Source organism: Phyllostomus hastatus, unplaced genomic scaffold (assembly GCF_019186645.2).
Source record: "Phyllostomus hastatus isolate PE091 unplaced genomic scaffold, TTU_PhHast_1.1 phas_contig_86, whole genome shotgun sequence".
NCBI lineage: Eukaryota > Metazoa > Chordata > Mammalia > Chiroptera > Phyllostomidae > Phyllostomus > Phyllostomus hastatus.
The window spans coordinates 10760778-10780206 of NW_025333977.1; the positions used below are offsets into that span (position 1 = coordinate 10760778).

At 42.8% G+C, this 19429-nt stretch overlaps 1 protein-coding gene across 6 annotated transcripts in view; it reads left to right on the forward strand.

Moving 5' to 3' along the window:
- Window positions 1–19429, forward strand: part of MME (membrane metalloendopeptidase) — a 91963-nt gene that overhangs the window by 16052 nt on the left and 56482 nt on the right. For all 6 annotated transcript variants that reach the window (XM_045851315.1, XM_045851316.1, XM_045851317.1 and 3 more), the window contains exons 4-7: window positions 17300–17461; window positions 18411–18491; window positions 18578–18673; window positions 18797–18915. In XM_045851315.1, the coding sequence (XP_045707271.1) occupies window positions 17300–17461; window positions 18411–18491; window positions 18578–18673; window positions 18797–18915 (458 nt within the window). The remainder of the gene's footprint in view (window positions 1–17299; window positions 17462–18410; window positions 18492–18577; window positions 18674–18796; window positions 18916–19429) is intronic.

The following is a 19429-nucleotide window of genomic DNA, read 5'->3' on the forward strand; positions in this document are numbered from 1 at the left end:
GTTGAAGCGTGGAAGCGTTGAAGGTCAGGGAAGTCAGGGTTGGAGGTAAGGACTTGGGAGTCACCAGCAAATGGATGATGTGGTTGGGGTTCCCCCAAAAGAAAACGGAGATCTCCAAAAGAGACTGAGAGGAGGGGTCGGGGAGGTGGAAGGAAAATCAGGAGAGTGCAGTAAAATGCAGCTGAGAGGTTAAGACGTGAGAGCAGAGAGAGAGAAGTGGAAGACCAGACAATGCGTAGATCTTGTTCTTGGGGATGCAGGAGAGGATGTGTCCAGAGAAAAGATGACAGGACTGGGGAAAGAGACAGTGGCAGTTTGGAGGCTGGGGAGGGTAGGCATCCACGTGACTCATCATTCAGTTGCTTCAGTTTTTTCTGGAAGGTAAAAGGCAAAATGTGCCCCTGGGAAAGAGCGGACAGAGAAAGCAGGCGAGTGTTGAAGGCTAACGAGGGGCAGTGTGAGGCGTGGAAGGGAAAGGAGGGCCGTGTGGACAGGCTGTGCCCAGAACTGACGACCGTGTTGAAGTCGAAGGCCATCATCAGAAATGGCATCACACCACACAGTGAGGGGATTTTGCCAGCCCAGTGAGTAATATCTTCAACAGATGCTTATTCAGCTCCGCTCTAGTTCCTGCAAGTGCAGAAATGAGGGACACGGTGTCCCTACTCACATGGAGCTTCCAGTCAAAAACGAGAAAAACACTAAACAAATTAATCACCAAATATTTAAAATACATGATTAAAATATCTTAGCCTAGAGTTGGGAAGGAAAAGGAAGGCAGATGGATAGATTTGGGATAGGGTCATTTTCGGGGGGGGGTAGGAGAACGAAATACTTAAGTGAGATGATGACTTAAATGATGGCATCACAGGACATAGGTTTGAAGGTACAAGAAAGGCAAAGGAAAAGCAGAGTGGGCACGGGGTGAGCATTCTCAGTGAAGGTGAAGCGCAAGTGTAGAATAACCTCACTTGGATTAAAAGAAAAACTTCTGCTCTGGCTGACGTAGTTCAGTGGATTGAGCGCAGGCTGCAAACCAAAGTGTCACAGGTTCGATTCCCAGTCAGGGTACATACCTGGGTTACACGCCATGACCCCCAGCAACTGCACATTGATGGTTCTCTCTCTCTCTCTCTCTCTTTCTCCCTCCCTTCCCTCTCTAAAAATAAATAAATAAAATCTTTATAAAAAAAGAAAAAACTTCTAAGGATTGTGTAGGATCGGAGCATACGTTACTCAAGTTGAAGATTTCAAGGGTAGAACTGCTCTGGGTGTTAACAGCAGGAATTACCATGAAAATGCAGGTAAGGATGTGAAATTGAGGCAAAAGTCATGAGAGTTTAGAGAGTAAGAAGTTCTTCAGTGGGAGGGTAACAGATGTTTGGTGTGTGTGTCCACCTAGCTCTCTGCTGTTCGCTGAGAAGATGGTAGAACTTTCAGGAAGGGAAGACCACGAGCGAGATATCAGTCTTTAGCAAACAGAGGTGAGTGTCTGGGAAGTTAGCAGATGGCAGAGAAGAGAGCTGAGGCTGAGACGGTCAGCTGGTGGAAGCCTCAAACCCACGTAGTGGAGAGTGATGACCTGGATGCTGCAGAGGGATGAGAGCCGGCCAGTGTGGCCTCGCAGTGCTGCGGAGCGCCAGAGGCAGAGAGAGCTGCAGGGAGAGGAGTTTCGGCTAAACCAGGGAGCTGGAAGGAGCCTTCTTTGAGTAGACTTAGAGCTAATTGCAGTCCTCTCTTCTTGCCCAAGGGAATTCCAGAAATGCTCTTCTAATTCTATTTCCTCTCACAACCCAAACGCTTTTCTTTCCTTCTCTTGAGAGATAAGTTTGCAGGACATACTCTTCTGGATGGAGGTCCATGTTTTCTGACAAAAGTAAGATTCTAGAGTCATACAGTGTGCCACCTGATCTAGAAATGAGCTCAGACAGGTTAGGGGGTTTTCCCCGTGTGTTGTCCTGTGTAGTTATATCACTCAAGTGGGTAAAAGCAATCAGCAAGAGGAGACATTGGCCTCAGACGTTACATAAGTGTCTAACCACTATGCTGTGCACCTGAAACTAATCTAATATTGAATGTCAACTGACATTGAAAATTTTTTTAATTTTTCTTTAGAAAAAGGAGTGTTAGAAGGCCACCTGTCTGGCATATTATTGTAGACCTCCATTTGGTAGAATTAGAATTATGAATGAATTCATTTTTTCAATCTTTTCACTAGCCTAGATAAAAAACGCAAAAGTGGATCGGTGAGTTCTTTCCTTGAAACAAAATATTTGTTAAGCATTTCTTAGAGGCAAGATCTTCCCTAAAAATTAAAAAATAAAAACCAGAATTGTTACATTTCAGGTACAAAATGTCTTTACAAAGAACTCTTCAACCCAGAGGAATCTGACAGTAGCAGTGAAGCTCATAAGAACAGAGGGCTGGTTCACAGCCCCGACTAGATGACCGGGGAGTGGAACTGAAATCAATTAGGAGGTAGCCAGTAGCAAGCCGTGGGTCATGAGGCTTCAGGCAAAAACAAGCAAACCAACTATAACATCGTTGATATGGCCCAGCCATAACTTTTATGTAGTTTTCTTTTGTTAATCGAGGTTTTCTGAACTGCAAAGAAATTCTTATTTAAAGAACTCCCAAGTCATTAAAGACTTGTGCTTTAAAATATGCTTCAGGATCCTGTACTGACTTATAAACACTTCAAGAGAGACAGCTTTTGTTTAATCCATTGGCTTAATTTCCTGGCATAACTAAATTAGCTGAATAAAATTAGGATGGTTTTTGACACCTCTGCCAGGCTTAAACCAAAATGAATCCATTGTCCTGAAATACATGTACGTAGCAGGTAATGATGTCACTAACTTAGAGGCCAAGAAGCAAACTCTTAATAATTGTATTTATTCAGAGAAATAAGTTAATTATATTTGAGTGAGTTAAATAAAGGAAACTGTATAAAAAGGCCATTAACTGAACAGAAAATGTCTCAAAGCGCTGTGTATAATGTTCCGTAGCCCAGATATGATGGTATGTTGAGAAGAAACAGCACAAGTGAGACCCCAAGTCCTCTCAAGCACACATCCATGCAAATAGGCGCCTTTTAAAAGAGACCATAAGACAGTAGCAATAAATGTTACAAAACTTTCCATGTTATATTTCAACTACAGTAATACAATTAAAACAAAGAGAAGAAGTGGGATGATTGGAGAAGCTGACAAACTGGTTGAGTTCCGTGCAAGGCCCCTTCTGCGGGATGAGCCCACCGCAGGCCCTGGCACTGACGAAGGCCAAGGTCGGTGGCTCTGGCTCCACATCCCGTCGGTCACTTGCCTCTGACCTCAGCTCTAGTAAATGGTTCCTACCTTGCATCTTGGCGTCTCACGTATCACTCATTCCCCAGTTCTAGAAACTGAGCTTCTGCTCTTCTTCCATATTCTGGGACTGGAATTGAACTTAGTTCTTAACCTCATCACGTTTTGCCAGACCCTTGGACCCTGAAATTTCTTGGGTCACCATACATTGTTGGTTGGTTTCAGCTTCTTCATCACAGCTGCCTGCTGGTGCTCACCCTGTGCAGCTTCTTTCCGTGGCGCTTAGATGGAAGTTTCCTCTCTTTCTGGTCCCTTGTAGTCTACCTAAATAAGGTTCACTCTCATTAAACTGGCTCAGACTGCTTCTACCTGAGCCCAGTTTATGCGAATGACAAACATTTTGTATAGGAAAAAAATGTGTCTTTATTTACGAAGGAAGGAACAGTACACTAATTTTGTACGCCAACAAAGAAAGCCAAGGATCCTGCTTTTTCCTCAGCCATCAGCCACCACACCTATTAATTTTAAAAACTTAGAAGGCAGGAATCAATGATGGTGTTTTATTTAATACAATAAAATTTAATTATGTGAGAAAATTCCAAACTTTTCAGACATTTCCTATCTAACTTTAAGGGAGCAATACAAGTCATTTTAAAATTCAAGTGTAGCAACAGGAAAAAGAAACCAGTATCAAAATATTTTAAGTCTGATATAGAACATGTGTGGCTTTTAAAGCTTTTAAGTAACAGATGGTGATCATTTACTAGAAGAATACTTTTCTTGACTGAGAATATAGGATTCTTTTGGAACGTCTATTATGGACTCGTCATTGTGCAAAGTGCTGGAATTAGAATCCTTGCTTTCGGTGAAGGGTTACAATTATCATTGCTTTTATAGTCTGTGGGTTACCTGGATATATGCTTTGAGTTATTTCTCAGAAATTGCACACCTCATACTGATCAGTCGTTGCATTTTGATGGTCTGAGGCTCCACCCCTCACCGAACCATATGGTCATACAAAGGATGCCGTGATGCATGACCCTTACAGAAGAGGTTGGCAGCAGCGTCCCATGTGCAATCCATAAGAACTCTGTCTGGGTTCATGGGAAGACTCAGTTCACACTAGGGCTCGTGAAAACTCAAGTTGACTTGACAGGGCGTGTGTTAAAGGGGTGATTTACAACTTCGTGACCAGCCATAAAGATAGACGGGCAATAAAGGAGACCGGTTCTCATGAAATAGCCATGATGAGGACTCCTAGGACATGCTGGCTGTTTCCTCCACCCTCAGCAAGAGTAAGTCCTCTTTCCCATGATCAGATCCCTCCTACTTCAGTGGCTGGGGAGACAAAGCCAAACCCTGCTTGTTAGTTCCCACATACCTGCGGTCACCAATCAAAAACAGGCAGTGCTTGTCCTGGGGTGCGGAAGCCTGGAGAACATAGTTCTTCATCCTTTATCCACCCTGCGTCCTTCCTTTAGAGGGCAGCCTACTTCCCCACACCCAGCCATTCCACACTCTAGTCTTCTTTCGGTTGCCTCTCTTGTCAAGGCCATTACCCACCTTCTCATCCTGGATCACAGTGTGGTATCTGACTCAAATTTTGTTGAATGAGTGAGTGACTGGCTGAATGAATGAATGAAATGCTCTCTGTCTTCTCCACCGTCACCTAGCTAATTCCTCCTTTGCTTCCAGCACACCCCGCCCAACACACACAGCACTCACATCTTACTCATTAGTTTCCAATGTCTAGGTTTGCCCACCATAATGTAAGTGTTAACTGTATCTTATTCACCATCCTGTTTCTAGCAACTAGCAAGCTGCATGGCACATAGCAAGTTGTCAGTGGATATTGGTTAAATGAATGAGTATTTTATTCATTTTTTATATTTATTCTCAGGTTCCTTATCTTGAGGTCACAAAACCACTGTTGTCAAAATGAAGTGATTTGTCAGGGCACCTGGCCCACAAAGACAGCAGCAAAGAAATGTTTTCAGTCTGGTTTCATTCCATTTATGTAAGTCAGGTTTCTCAGTTCTGTATTTCTCTGTCAGGCTCCTGAGTTTAGCCCTTTTCTGTCTGATCTATCTATCGCCTTTGCTAGAAGTCAATTGTTCCCTTCTCAGTTTAATTACCTCGAGAATTCTACCTTCTTAAGCTAGAAGTAGGTCAGCAAGGTAACAGTTTCTATACGTGTTTTTCTTTCCCACTATTTTCCTGTTTCAGGGATTATTTTCAACTGATCTCCTACTTTACATGAGCATTTCCAGCTCTCTAGTGCTAATATACTCACCAGTCTGACCTTTCTTTTCCACCCGGTTCTTTCAGAGCTTCTCCCCTCCCAGTGACTCATTTCTGCTCTCCTTTAATGAAGCCCCCATGCTTTCCTTCTCTTGGATGCGAGAAGGTGAGGCAACACTATTTAGTGAAGTGTTGCCGCCTTTCAACCATCAATGTCTAAGGCTCCTCCATCCCTGGTTGTTTCATGTGTAGCCTGCTCATTCAAATTCCCGGTCAGCTCACACATACAAGCATAAGCTAGTTTGTAGAAGCCCGCTGCAAATGGCTCCTTACAAATGGCTCCAGGTGATATATAAAGTAGGAGTTTTACATGTCAGCTGAATACTGGGTATGTTTGGGAGCTGCAATGTGAACTAACAACCCCTCACATCTAGATACAGTTGCATTAGAGGAGCTCATGTGTATTATGAAAAGAACAGCCTTCTTTCCGAGGAAAACCTGAAAGCTCTGTGAGGGCAACTATTACGTCTGTTCATTCACCATGGTATATTCAGGTCTGAGTAATATTGCACATAGAGGGGCACTCAAACATGTTGGTCACAAACATGTTCAGTCTTTTTGTGTTCCAAAGGGAAAAACTCTTTTTGGAGGAGGCAAATGATTTCGCATAATCCTTTGGGCTTTCTATAATAGAAAAGAGCTATTTATTCATTGGAAAACATAAACGTGTGGAGCCAGACATTTGTGTCAACTAAGTGCTTAGTTTATCAATAAGTGCTAGATTTAAAAACGCTCACCAGGAAAGAGCCCATTTCACAATGTGGACTTCATTTTAGGCAGCACTCGAAAAGCACCACGGGCCCAGCTTGTGCTCCTGCTGTGATCGTTTTCCACCACTCCCCAACCACACCAGATGCAAAGGCAAAGGAAGTTTTGAGCTACTCTCAATAATTACATATTATTGAAGTTGACATGATTAGTCTTGTTCAATAGCGTCATCGAAAATAACAAAATGTTTTAATGGGAGGAACGTGGACATGTCATCTCATTGCACCCTCTGCAGACATATCCCCCAGTGTCCAGGGAGCTGGGGATCTGCCCGACAGGGTCGCTAAAAACGCAGTTGTAGCCTTTTCATAACCTTCCATATATTTCCTTCAAAAAACTAGATTATTCATTAACACTATAATCAACACACAGCCTTGATAACTAATTTGAAGTGATACATTGCATTTAAATTGCAGTTTAACTTCTAATAGTTTTTTGCTAGCAAAGAATCTTTTAGGATTCAAAATGCAAATTGGACCTGAAAAAGAGAAATTATTTTTAGACTTATGGCACCTCGACTTAACTGTAACACAGTTTCAAGCCTTTCATTTACTAGCAGAATATGTTTTTGGTTGTGAAAGTTGGAGGAACCCCTACTGGAAAATTGTTGATCATCCTCTCTTAACTGTGAGTCATTCATTTAAATGGACTGTGAGATAAGGCTGAAGAATTTCACTAGTTCGGGAAAAACCAACTAAGGATCATTATTGTGGGTCCATTAGACTCAGTATTTCTGTGATTATCTCAAGAAGGTCTAAAATCCAGAGATCAAATGAAGTGGAAAAAATTCAGGTAGCTATATTCATGTTATGGGGCAATTAAAATTTTAATTGGGCATCAAAAAATACAGGGGTTTTTGCATAATTTAATTTGGATTCTCGCCATCTTGTTGTTCTGTGGAGTTATGGCAGAATGACATTGTAGAAAACACATCATCTTAAAATTAGGCCTGGGCACAGTTTAAATTAATATCGGTGACCTTGGGCATGTAAGTACTCTGTGACTATGTTTCCTTCAAGTAGAGGCAATGTGTCCTACATTACAGAGCAGTTACAAGGAGGAAAAAGAATTAAAACCAACATCATAGTTAAGAGCTCAGATTCTAGCCACCAGGCTGCCTACGGTTAGACCTCAGCTTTGTTACTTAATAACTATGTGACCGTGGGTACAGATTCCTTACCTTCAATTTCTACATCTCTAAAACAGCCACAAAAATATAGTTACCAGAAAGGGTTAAATGTTAAAGAATTTAGAAAAATGCCTCTCATTACTGACATATGTCAAACATTGACTTCATCATTATTACCATTATTACATAAGTTTCTGTGGCTGAACCCAAATGAAAAATTATCTAGTTAACATTCTATATGTAAATCTGATTGTTCATCTGTAAGTCTGATAGTGAATGGATTCTTAATGAACTATTTATAGGCTTGTGTCTGTGTGTGTGTGCATATGCATTTAAGGTAAATTGGTCCCATGCATATAAGAAATTTAATTATAGACTGATTATTTCTCAAACTAGAGCGCACAAAAAATAGCTCCCCTTTGTTGAGATTTGAAGCTCTGCAGAATAAATTCACTGTGTGCTTCAAAACTTCCCTCAAACTTACTTGTGTAAATCCACAGACAGTTTTTGAACTCTTGTATAATGATGGCTTTTCTTGGTGCTGACAAATGAGAGAGGTCTAAGACTTGACCTTGCCTTAGCTGGAACTTAACCAGAGGTTGACAGAGAATGAATTATATCAACTCACTGTCCATTACAGTCAGTATCAGGTATTGCCCCACCCCGCCTCCAACCTTTCCTTCCACGAGATACCCCAGAAACAATCAGGGGAGGGAGATGTCATTTAAAAGTGAGGAGTGGATTGTGGAAGAATCCAGAATGCTTGTAAGAAAACCATTTGGTTTTTATTAGCATTGGTCTGTGTGCTTGCTAATTTTCAGTCATTTTCTCTTTAGGAATGGTCCCCCAGATTCTAGTTCCCCACATCACTGCCTTTTGAATGGATTCCTTTGTGACCCGTTGTGATTACATTGCATTTTCTTTGTGTTCTTTCAGAATGTTCCGACTTTGCCTTAATTTTGGTTGGGGGATGGTGGGAGGAGGGTGCAGCAGGGATATGAGGTCAGCGATATTTTCAGAATGTTGTCAAAGGAGGCTTTTAAATTATAAAAAATTGCCTAGTAAGAAATATCAGGCTTAGTGTCTACTAATAAAGCCAACATTTAGGACAGGAGATTGGATTGGAAATGGGCGTCCTAAGGTCTTCCCAAGAAGATTTGCTCCTGGTGCTTCAACATTTATCTGACCTCTCCTAGACACTTCCAGAACAGCCATAAGCCAGACTGATTAGAGCGATTTTAAGAGAGTGGAATGAAAATGTTGTGTGGTTGAGGTCAAAAAGCCAAGTGCTTCAGTCGAGTTGGAGAGAACAAGTTGAAAACAGTTTTGCTCCTACACCATTCCCTAAAGCTTACTCCTTCAATGCAGAACGAGAACAGTCCGTGAAGAAATTCTGCCGTGGATCCAGATACAGGGTGCATGTGCTGTAAACAGAAGCCTAATCTGTGTAATGTGTTTGACACTAAAATACATTGTGGCCAGGAGTTTTTAAAACACAGTAGAAACTGGGAAATAAATTATTTGCATCCCATTTCCATTTAACTTCGTTGCCTGAATTGTACATTTTCTTGGATATTCCAAAAAGCCTCAAACCAAAAATGGACAAAAGCATAAAAGATCCTAGTGATTTGTGAATTTGCTAATTTGCCTCCTGGCTAAAAGGCTGCGGGATCCCAAATTCTGTCTTCGCGGTGCAGACACGATCAGACCGGTCAGAGACCTGAGCTGCCTTGCACACGTGTGTACCCGGCCAAGGTCCAGCGTGAAGACTGTAAACATGAGTCCTTCTCTGGGTCTATTTCGGGTCACATTCTTATGCTTTTTGTTGTTGTTGTTGTTTCCCTGCTTAAAATGTCCTCCAAGCATAGTGCTGAGTGATGTCCAATGTTCTGAAGCACAGAAAGGCTGTGATGTGCTTTACGGAGAAAAGACAAGGGTTAGATATAGATAACTTTGCTTAAGTATCACGTGTAGTGCTGTGTGTTGTAAGTTCAATGTTAATTAATTAGTGACATGTATTAAATAAGATGTGTTTAAATTAAACAGAAACACATAAAACATAGTTATGTTTTGATCGACTGATAAACGTGTGTGATCAGATGCTCATAGGAATCTAACCTTGTATTTCCCCAAAGATTCAGTATTTGCTAATTTAGTGTTAGTGGTGACTTTAGAGCAAAATTCCAGTGAGTAATGGGAATTGGCTGTCTGTGTTTTGTAATGCCCATGAATTACATTGCCTTCTCACTAGAAAACATCAGTGACCTATTAAGGAGGAACCAACATTAAAGCAAGTTAAACCCACAGAAAAAAAGTACTACAGCACAAAGCTTTATGCTATCCAGGTGCTTTACTGACAATTTCCCCAGAAGCGCTGCGCACGTGCAGAACTTTCTTTAGAACATACATACACATGCAGGACCAGAGAACCAGCCTCCAGGGGACAAACACATATATAAACATTGAAATATTTGTTATATACCTGTGTGTGCACACAGGCCCTGGGAGAAGCCCTGAGACCGAAAAACTACCTCTGTAAGGAGAGGGCAGGAAAAGACCTAAGAAAGAGGCTGACGACCCCAACATTCCATCAAGAGTGTAGTGAGGGGCCCAGGCTGGTGTGGCTCAGTGGATTGAGTGCTGGCTTGTAAACCAAAAGGGTCGTCAGTTCGATTCCCAATCAGGGCACCTGCCTAGGTTGTGGGGCCAGGTCCCCAGTTGGGGGCACATGAGAGGCAACCACACATTGCTGTTTCTCTCCCTCTCTTTCTCTCTCCCTTTCCCTCTAAAAAAGTAAAATCTTTTTTAAAAAAGTGTAGTAAGGGAACTTGCATATGAAGTGCACTTGGAGGTGGCAAGGCGAAGTGGATATCCTCTGTGCTCTGTGGTAGGTGCTAAAGAATTATACAGACCGGCAGAATGGATGGGGTACCAGTGTATGGTCTGCCTCCGATAAGGAGAAACTGCCTTATGTGCTTGCCCAGTACAGGGCAAGGGCCTGACCCAGGAACCAGCACACCGTGGGGCATAGGGAAAGGGTCCGTCAGACCATCTCCGAGGCGATTTATGGAAAGCAGTCTCTGTTCTGGACTGAATCTAGCTTTGGAGTTCGGCAGTGGTCATGTCACGGAACAGTCTCTCCTTCACGGTATAGTGCCTCGAATGCCATTTTCAGCTAACATGCTATTGATGTGATGGGAAAGCCGTGCATGTAGATAGGAAAGGGGAGGACCTTGCAGCATGGGAGCCATTGATCAACAGGCTAAGGACTGTCTCCTCTTGCAGTAGACATGCAGCGGGTTCCGGAGTAGCTGGAATTCCAACCTATCTAATCATGTCCTGGAAACTTGTAGAGGGGTCGTGTCTCAAGTCTGTTGCTCCTGAGCCTCTTGAGATAGAGAGAGCTCATCTTCAAGGAACAGAAAGTCAAGGTCCACAAAAATGTCCCTTGAACCAAGTCTTGACCAAGTCAGAATCCATCAAAGAAGTGATTCTGAATATAGTGCAGTGTTGGCTACAGTAATCTTGCCCCTACCCCCAAACCAGATCCACTGTTCCTTGTGTTTTTGGGGAGAAAAGGGCAAGACCTCTTCACCTTTAGGCACAAGGAGCCCTCCTCAGAACTCCTCTAAGACAATGGAAGATGGAAAAGAGGCATTTTCCAGGCACCAAACAGCTCCAGCACCCGAGGGAACCGGATGGTGGACAAGGTCTGGGGCGGGAGGCTGTGGAGCAAAGTCAGTGCAGCGCAGTGGAGGCCTGAGGGAAGTGGGCTGGTGGGGGTCACAGGGCGGCTCCCGGTGACCCTGTGCCGGGGGCTCCTGGAGACTGAAGTTTGCTTACACCTGTGGGCTGTCGCGATGCGAGCCCATTCACACTTACAGGCTGGAAAGGCGAGAAGAAGTACGTCTGATTCATCTAACTGGGACCATCTTTACTTTCTGATATTGGGTTTATTGTCCTTATTTTCCATGTTTCTGTCTTGTCGGAGCTGATTGTTCTCCCCTAACTGCTCACTAGAGCCTGCTCAGAAGGCCTTAAAAAAAATGCCTGGACCACCTCTAAGATTGTGATTTAATTGATCAGGGGTGGATCCTGGGCATCTGTATATGTAAAAGACTTCTAAAATGATTCACAAGGTTAAATCGGATTGAAAAAGTGGGCCCGATAACATCACTGAGATTTCTCGCTCTCCCTAGTCTGGTCTATGCTATGCAAGGAGAGGGTAAGCAGAAACTGCTCACGTGCCCACCCCAGGAAGATGCACTTCTGGATGTGCCTTGGAGTAGGAATGGCTTCCCTACCACTTTCCTGTCTGCTTACCCGATGTGAAGAATGCATTCGCTCTTTTCCCTTTCCTTCCTCCTGGTCACTACAGCCCCTCCAAGTCTTGAAGCTTTCTCCTGCCTTTGACCCAGCCCTAGTGGCTGGTGACAAGGTTGACATTGCGAAGGATGGGATCCGTGGCTGTGAGAGTGTGCAGGGAGAAGAGGGGGTAAAGAAGAGGGCAAGGCAGGGAGAGGAGGGACAATTGGGAAGGGCTGGAAAAGAGGAAGGCACAAGTTACTGCCTCTCACATGTCCTCATCTGCTGTGTCCACAGTATGATGGAAAGAGGGTGAGCTCAGAGCCACAGATGCCTAAGTGCAAGTCCTAGTGCACCATCATTTACTAGCTGCTTAACTTTGGGGAAGTTACTTAATCTTGAATAGTTGTCCCCCCACCCCACCTCCTTATCTGTGGGGAAGACGTCCCAAGAACCCCAGTGAATACCTGAAACTGCAGATGACTGTCAGACCCTATAGATACCATGTTTTCCATTGTATGTGTATATGTGTATGGGTATGTATATGTATATACACTCACAAACCTTTTTACTTAAAGGAAGAACTTTACGGCTTCTCTTTGGCACATCTGAATTGCCAGCATCGCTATTCTTGCTTTGGGGCCATTGTTCCATTAAATCAGGGTAACCTGAACGCAGCACTGTGATACCTGGACAGTTGGTCTGATAACTGATGTGGCTACTGAGCGACTCACGGGTGGGGAGCATATGCAGCATAGATACAATGGACTAAGGGATGATCTGGGAGAGACGGAGCAGGACGATGCAAGACTTCATCGTGCTACTCAGAACAGTGTACAACTCCAAACTTACAATCTGTTTATTTCTAGAATTTTCCATTTAATATCCATGGCAGACAACTGAAACCATGGAAAACAAAAGTGAGGGAGACCAGTCTCCCGCAGGTGAGGGAGACCACTATAGAGCTGAAAAGTGCTGATCCTCAGAGATTCAAAACAGGTCTACCTGGTTTAAGCATCATTCATGCTTAACCCACACATTCCCCAGCTTATGCCGCATCCCCTAATCCATGCCCACACACGGACCCCTGGTAATGAATACAGTAATTAATAACTTCCCAGATGCAGGTTGAGCTTGTTTTTAAATCCTCATAGACAAATAGGTTGGGAGAATGTTACAAGAAGATTAGTTTGGAAAATAATGGTGTGTCATTTATTATCAGCCTAGAACATTCAGAATTGTCAATCACAAGAAATAAGCTCATTATTAATAGATTACTTGTCTTGTCTTTATGTGACTATTTTCCTAAGTTAAAAATAAACTGTTTTCTTAGTGCAAAAGCAGGACATGTTCATCTAATATAAATTGGAAAATAAAGATAAGCAAATAATATAAAATTGAATACACTCCTAATCCCTCCACTCAGATATAACTGCTGCAAATGCCCTTTCAACTTTCTGGGCTTTTATACATACTTTTAAAAATCATGATATACTCTCTCTTTCACCCTACAAACATCTGGTCAACAGCACTCTTTTTTTTTTTTACCTTTACTACATCCATTTTTATATCTACTTATTGAGGTGAATAATTTTGTTTTTAAACCACATTTATTTACTCAGAAACCACAGACTCACAGATAAGGAAACATCTGAAGAGCCAGGTGTGGCTACGTAGAGAGGTTGAGCAATTCAAAACAAAGTGCAAAATATAAAAACAATTACAACCAGTTTGACAGTTGCGCGTCTGTTTCCTACGGGCCCTTCTACCCACAAGTCTACCGCTGACTTCAAAGAAAAGTCAGCACAGAGGAGGTCCGGAGGATAAGGTGCAAAACCAGAATCAGACCCACGATAAGAGATTAAAGGAAGGTTGATCAAAGACCCAGCATAAAAGTGCTAGCCCATGACTCGCCTTGGCCCATGGCCCCAAAATATTCATCAGAACGGAGAACTCTCTTTGAAGTGATTGGAAGCGCCCCTGCCCAGATGAGCATGCTGGCCAAAGGGAAATTTAAAAAGGGGGCACAGGAAGGAGTTTGCAAAGTTGCTTCTTCCTATCTCTTGTCTGCATATCCCTCACAAATTGTTTGAATGCTGCCTCTTTGATTTGCTGTCCAGATGTAAGTAGTTTAACTGTGCTGGGTGTAGAGTGAGGAATTCAGCCTCAAAAGAGAAGGATCATCTTTTTTCCCTGTGGGAGACGCACGAATAACAGAAGATCTGCATCCACCACTCCTCCTTTTTGTTCAGAGTGTTCAAAAGGGCATGTGGTTTTTCCAAAGAGGCAGTAAGACCTGCTCATTCTACTAATTCATTGCTTGTTCACTGCTCTCCCAACTGGGAATTTATTGCTCTTTGAGGTGTTAGGACATAAACCATTCATTTCCCCAGAGAAGGGAAGAAAATAGAAGCACTTCCCAAGTGGCGGGAGCCTTTACAACATTCAGGTTAAATCTGTAAAAGTGTTTTGAAAGACAAAGTTACATAAAATTGCCTGAAATGTATGCTTAGAATACCTTCAGTTAGCACTTCTTTCGGGCTCCAATTTTCTGGTTTTTCACTTTACGTGATCATCTTCTGTGTATTCAGGATCTTTATTTTCACTTCCCCTGTTATCGTATCTTCATTTGCATACAAGTTCGACGGAATTACTTTTTCTCTCCACCTTTTTTAGATCAATTTCCTAATCTTTTTTTTAAAGATTTTATTTATTTATTTTTTAGAGAGGGAAGGGAGGGAGAAAGAGAGAGAGAGAAACATCAATGTGCAATTGCTGGGGGTCATAGCCTGCAACCCAGGCATGTACCCTGACTGGGAATCGAACCTGTGACACTTTGGTTTGCAGGCCGCGCTCAATTCACTGAGCTATGCCAGCCAGGCAATTTCCTAATCTTTACCTGGGGTTTTGGGTTCGTGTTTTCACCGGTAGGGCTGAGTGGAGGACCACGTTAGGCTCAGTGACACAGAACTGGGATGTGCGTTTCCTTCTTTACCAGAACCACAGTCCAGGGGTGGAGACGATGGATTTTCCAGCAGCAAATGGTGGACATGAAATTTCTAAATGTGAAAAACACAAAGAAAGGATATTGTAGTAGGAGTGGAGGTGACATGGTCCAAGGTGCAGAAGCAGAAAACGAGAAGGTGTTTCACAGCAGAAACTCAGTACGTTCATTTAATTGGGGCAGCGGGCTCCCGTGAGAAAGGAATGGTAGAGAAGCTTCACTAGATATATTAAGGTTAGAATAGGTGGAATCTGGATTTTATTATGGATGGAAACGGATTATATTAAAAACCTGGGAGTGGAAAATTGCATGCTGAATTGTTACGACAGTTCATCTGGCAGGTCACAGGATGGACCTGTGGGGTGGAGAGAGGCTGGGGGCCTCTGAACTGGAAGGAGGGAAGGCCCCTGGAGAGCCTGCAGTGAGCGCTGGTCTGATGTGCAGGAGTGGGGGAGGGCAGGGTGGGCGAGGAAGGAGTTACAAGACTCATAGATGACTGAGGAACGTCGTCACACAAACATACTTGCCCACCTTCCACTGAGGTGCTGGGTGATGGGAATACAACGAGGTTAGGTTAAGGTCACCATCAGAGTGGTTGTGAAGACAGACTAGGTTGTGAAAACAAACTAGGTTGTGAAGACAAACCCGAAGTAGCTTTGCCTGAGCATTAAAGACTGAGTGAGGCCATGGTCTGTCAGAGAAAGAAAAGTTCCCTGAAGTCTGGAGGAATGGAAGCTTCAAGGAAGAGGCGAGACAGAGCTGAACCTTGGGTAGTAGGTAGAATTTGGGGAGAACAGAAGGAGAAGTTAAGAGGGTCAGGTGGGTGGGGGCGGGGGAGAAGCAAAGGCACGGGGCAGGGAAACACAGGCGTCCGAGGCACGTGGAGCAAGTCCCTCGGGTTGAAGCAGGAGTTTGTGTAGAATGCAGAGAGGGAAGAGGGGAAGGTGGAGACTTTTGATTGGTCTAGTACAGATTTAGAGGCCAAGCTAAGGAGTTGTAATTTAATGTAGGCCATGTCAAGCCACTGACATTCGAGCAAGGGAGTTGCCAGTGCAAAAGGGTAGTTTGGGAAGTTTAGCCTGTGAAGGATGTGTGGAACGTATAAATGCAGGGCGATAGGACTAGCAAGGTGACTAGCTGGATGACTCTAGACAGAAGAGACTGAAGATGTAAACTAGGTTGGCGTTGATCATGGAAAAATTACAGAAGAGAGACAAAGTTGCTACCGATAAACCCAAAGGCAAGGGAGTAATAGAGTTTCACCCAAGGTTTCTAACCTGGGAGGCCATGAAAACAATTGTCCTGTATATCAACACATTAAAGTCCAGGGAGAACTGGTCTGGAGGCAACCCGGCGCGATGGAGCCTGAGACAGCAGCCAAGCAAAGGGGTCCAGAAGGTGGTTAGAAGTGGGGGCTTGGGGCTCAGCTGGAAAACAGACTTACCACTCCAAGGGCAGCAATTCCACACAGCGCAGCGATTGTGCGAGGTTTTAATTAAATAATTTATTTAGTCAGGGAAGTATTTTCAAAATCTCATTTGAGAACCTACACGCTCTTGACACAGATGAATTCTCAATTGCTGTTTTGTTTTCCTTGCACAACAGTTCACCTTGTTGGGAGCAAGAACGTGGGGAGAGGAGGGAAAGGTTTCTCTCACTGTTCCAGGTGTAGAAATTATGGGCATCGGGCCTCCTGTATGTCATATTCTTCCCTTCAGTGGCAATAATTCACATTTTATGTGTCTCTCCATCAATCGCAGCACCAAGCACAGTCAGTGTTTTGTATATTGTAAGCCCTCCGTGTTGGTTGATTTGCATTTTCACCGCAGTTCTCCAAGATAAAAGAGTGGACATAAGAAAAACTAACAAGAGTATAGCCAATTTCATAATGACAGAGTCTACATAAACATGCAAATTTGATGTCAAATTTAAATTGCAAAAACTTTGGAAGCAAGGTTCAAGAAGTAATAAATGTAGCTTCAGATCTGTACTAAAATGACAAAACCCCATTAACGATCTTTCATCCCTTGGAGTTTGAAAGACATTCGAAAGTCACAACACCTTGAAGGGCAGAGTGGGCAGCTAAAATTGTCAGAGTGAAGAGTGACCCTGTGTTAATCCCAAGCCCAGCATATCCAAAACAGGTGTGTGTGTGTGTGTGTGTGTGTGTGTGTGTGTGTGTGTAAAATCTGCCATGGGAACTACCAGGAACCTGAGTTACTTGGGGGAGAGAGGGAGATGGAGAATTCCAGCCCAGACCTTTCAGGAATAAAACCAGTCAGCTGTAGTAAAGGGGAACTTTACTTAGATAATATCCGTCATCCTACCCTGAACTGACAGTTACAGGTAAGAAAAAGAAGCATCAGGCCACATAACTTGCTCTTAAAGGGGAACTCAAGGGGAAGCAGCATGCTTTCCTCCCCCGCCTTCCAAACTACTCAAGAAATACCCTCTTTGTTTCATCTCGTCCTTCGTCTGGTCTTGCAGCTGCTCGACTCATCCAGAACATGGACACCACCGTTGAGCCGTGTTCAAACTTTTTCAAATACGCCTGTGGGGGCTGGCTGAAACGCAACATCATTCCCGAGACCAGCTCCCGTTACAGTAACTTTGACATCTTAAGAGATGAACTAGAAGTCATTTTGAAAGGTTAGTGAAATTCGTGCCTGTGCATCAAAGATTTCTCTCCTATCCATTTTTTTTGAGATGCAACCCTTGGCTATTGTGGGTAACACTGTAGAGGATTAGAGTCAGTAATCCCTCCAGATTTTGTGGACCACTATCTAGTCCCGTCGAGGCTGGTAGGCACTGAATTGGAGATGTTGGCATCTCTTGGCATGCCTGCTTTCATGTGTAGGAACACAAACCATAAGCCCTATTATCCCTAAAGATGGCATTTTTATGCTGTTATACAGAAAAAGAAAATGAAATGATTTTTACTAATCACTACCTCCCTGGTCTTTCCACCGTGGCCCTGTGTTGAAGCCACTTGCAGACATTCCTAAGACTTGCCTTCCCAGAGGGGTATGTTTGTTCTGACCCCGCTAAGGCACTCTCCTGGGAAGCTGAGAAAGTCATGTCTAGTCCCCTACTGTCCATCCTTTGTTCTTTTCCTCTGGAAGTTACTTTGAGAAAACAAGCATTGCTATTTTCTAACATCCAAACAAGTAAAACAATTCATTTAATTTGGGGGCATGAACAGTACAATCACACAAAGAGAATTATTTTTCAGCCATCAAGAAGAGTATCATATTAAATTCCAAATTCCTCTGTATTCTTATTTGTTCTCTTTTTAATCTCAATTTGAAACCAAAGTAACTTATCTGTGGCAGGGCAGTACACATCACTGTTCAAAAAAAAAAGATAATCTAGTCAAAAACACTTTCATGTAACGTGGCTGATGAAAGTAACTCTCAGTTCCACACTAGGAATGGTGATTAGGTGAGGGGTTTGGTTTTTCCTGCAGGGTTTTGGCATGGGGAGGGAGTGAACATACATACAAAGAAGCAAGTCTGTTACTGAACCTATGTTGAAAATGTTCATTACTGCTGCAAATGAGCCATTATATTAATGCCTTTTCTTAAATGCTCCATTTCAGATGTCCTTCAGGAACCCAAACCTGAAGATATAGTGGCTGTGCAGAAAGCAAAAACGTTGTACAGGTCTTGCATAAATGAATGTAAGTGTTCCTCATTATGTTTCACTAAGAGTGTGCTAAAATATGCATAGACTTCTTAATACGTTTATTTTCATTGCTTTCAAAAGCGGCTATCGATAACAGAGGTGGAGTGCCTCTACTCCAGTTGTTACCAGACATATACGATTGGCCCGTAGCCACAGAAAACTGGGAGCAAACAAATGGTAAGGCAGTTTTCCTTCTTTTTTAAAAAATAGTAATTTCCAGTAAGATCTATGTTATTATATTATGGTACCATATTATGCACTAAAGCTTCTAAAAATGTACTTTACCTTTCATTGTTTTAGGTACTTCTTGGACAGCTGAGAAAGCTATTGCACAACTGAATTCTAAATATGGGAAAAAAGTCATTATTAATTTTTTTGTTGGCACTGATGATAAGAACTCTGTGAACCATATAATTCACGTAAGTTTCTATGGCTGTCAGCCAAAGTTACCTTTAAATTGTAATAAAACTTCCACATACATTGTTGTTGTTGATATTGAGAAATAATGCGCATGTTCATTTGAATTACGTGGGCAAGGTGGCAATAAATTAATGCTCTGTCCCTGATATCTAGATTCTTAATTTTGAAAATATGTTTTTAATGCTGTATTTTAGACATTCATCTCTCCTTATGGTTCGTTTGTTTTAGATACCGCTCCTTTCATGAAACAAATACGAAATGAAAGACTTCAGGCCCCTCCTACTTAGAAAAAGTGCCTGATTTCTCTATATGTTCCTGAAAGGAGAGTGGGCTGGTTTACACAGTAAAGCAGTCTGGAAACCAGAAATTCCTAATTGCTTCCAAAGAGAACATAGACGAGGGATTTTGGAACACAGTTTTGGTTCTTGCTAAAGAATGTCTGTACTTTTTTCTCAATTAGGGTAAATAAGATGCCATTCTTTTCAAATGGCTTTGTCAGATTTTTTTTTTAAT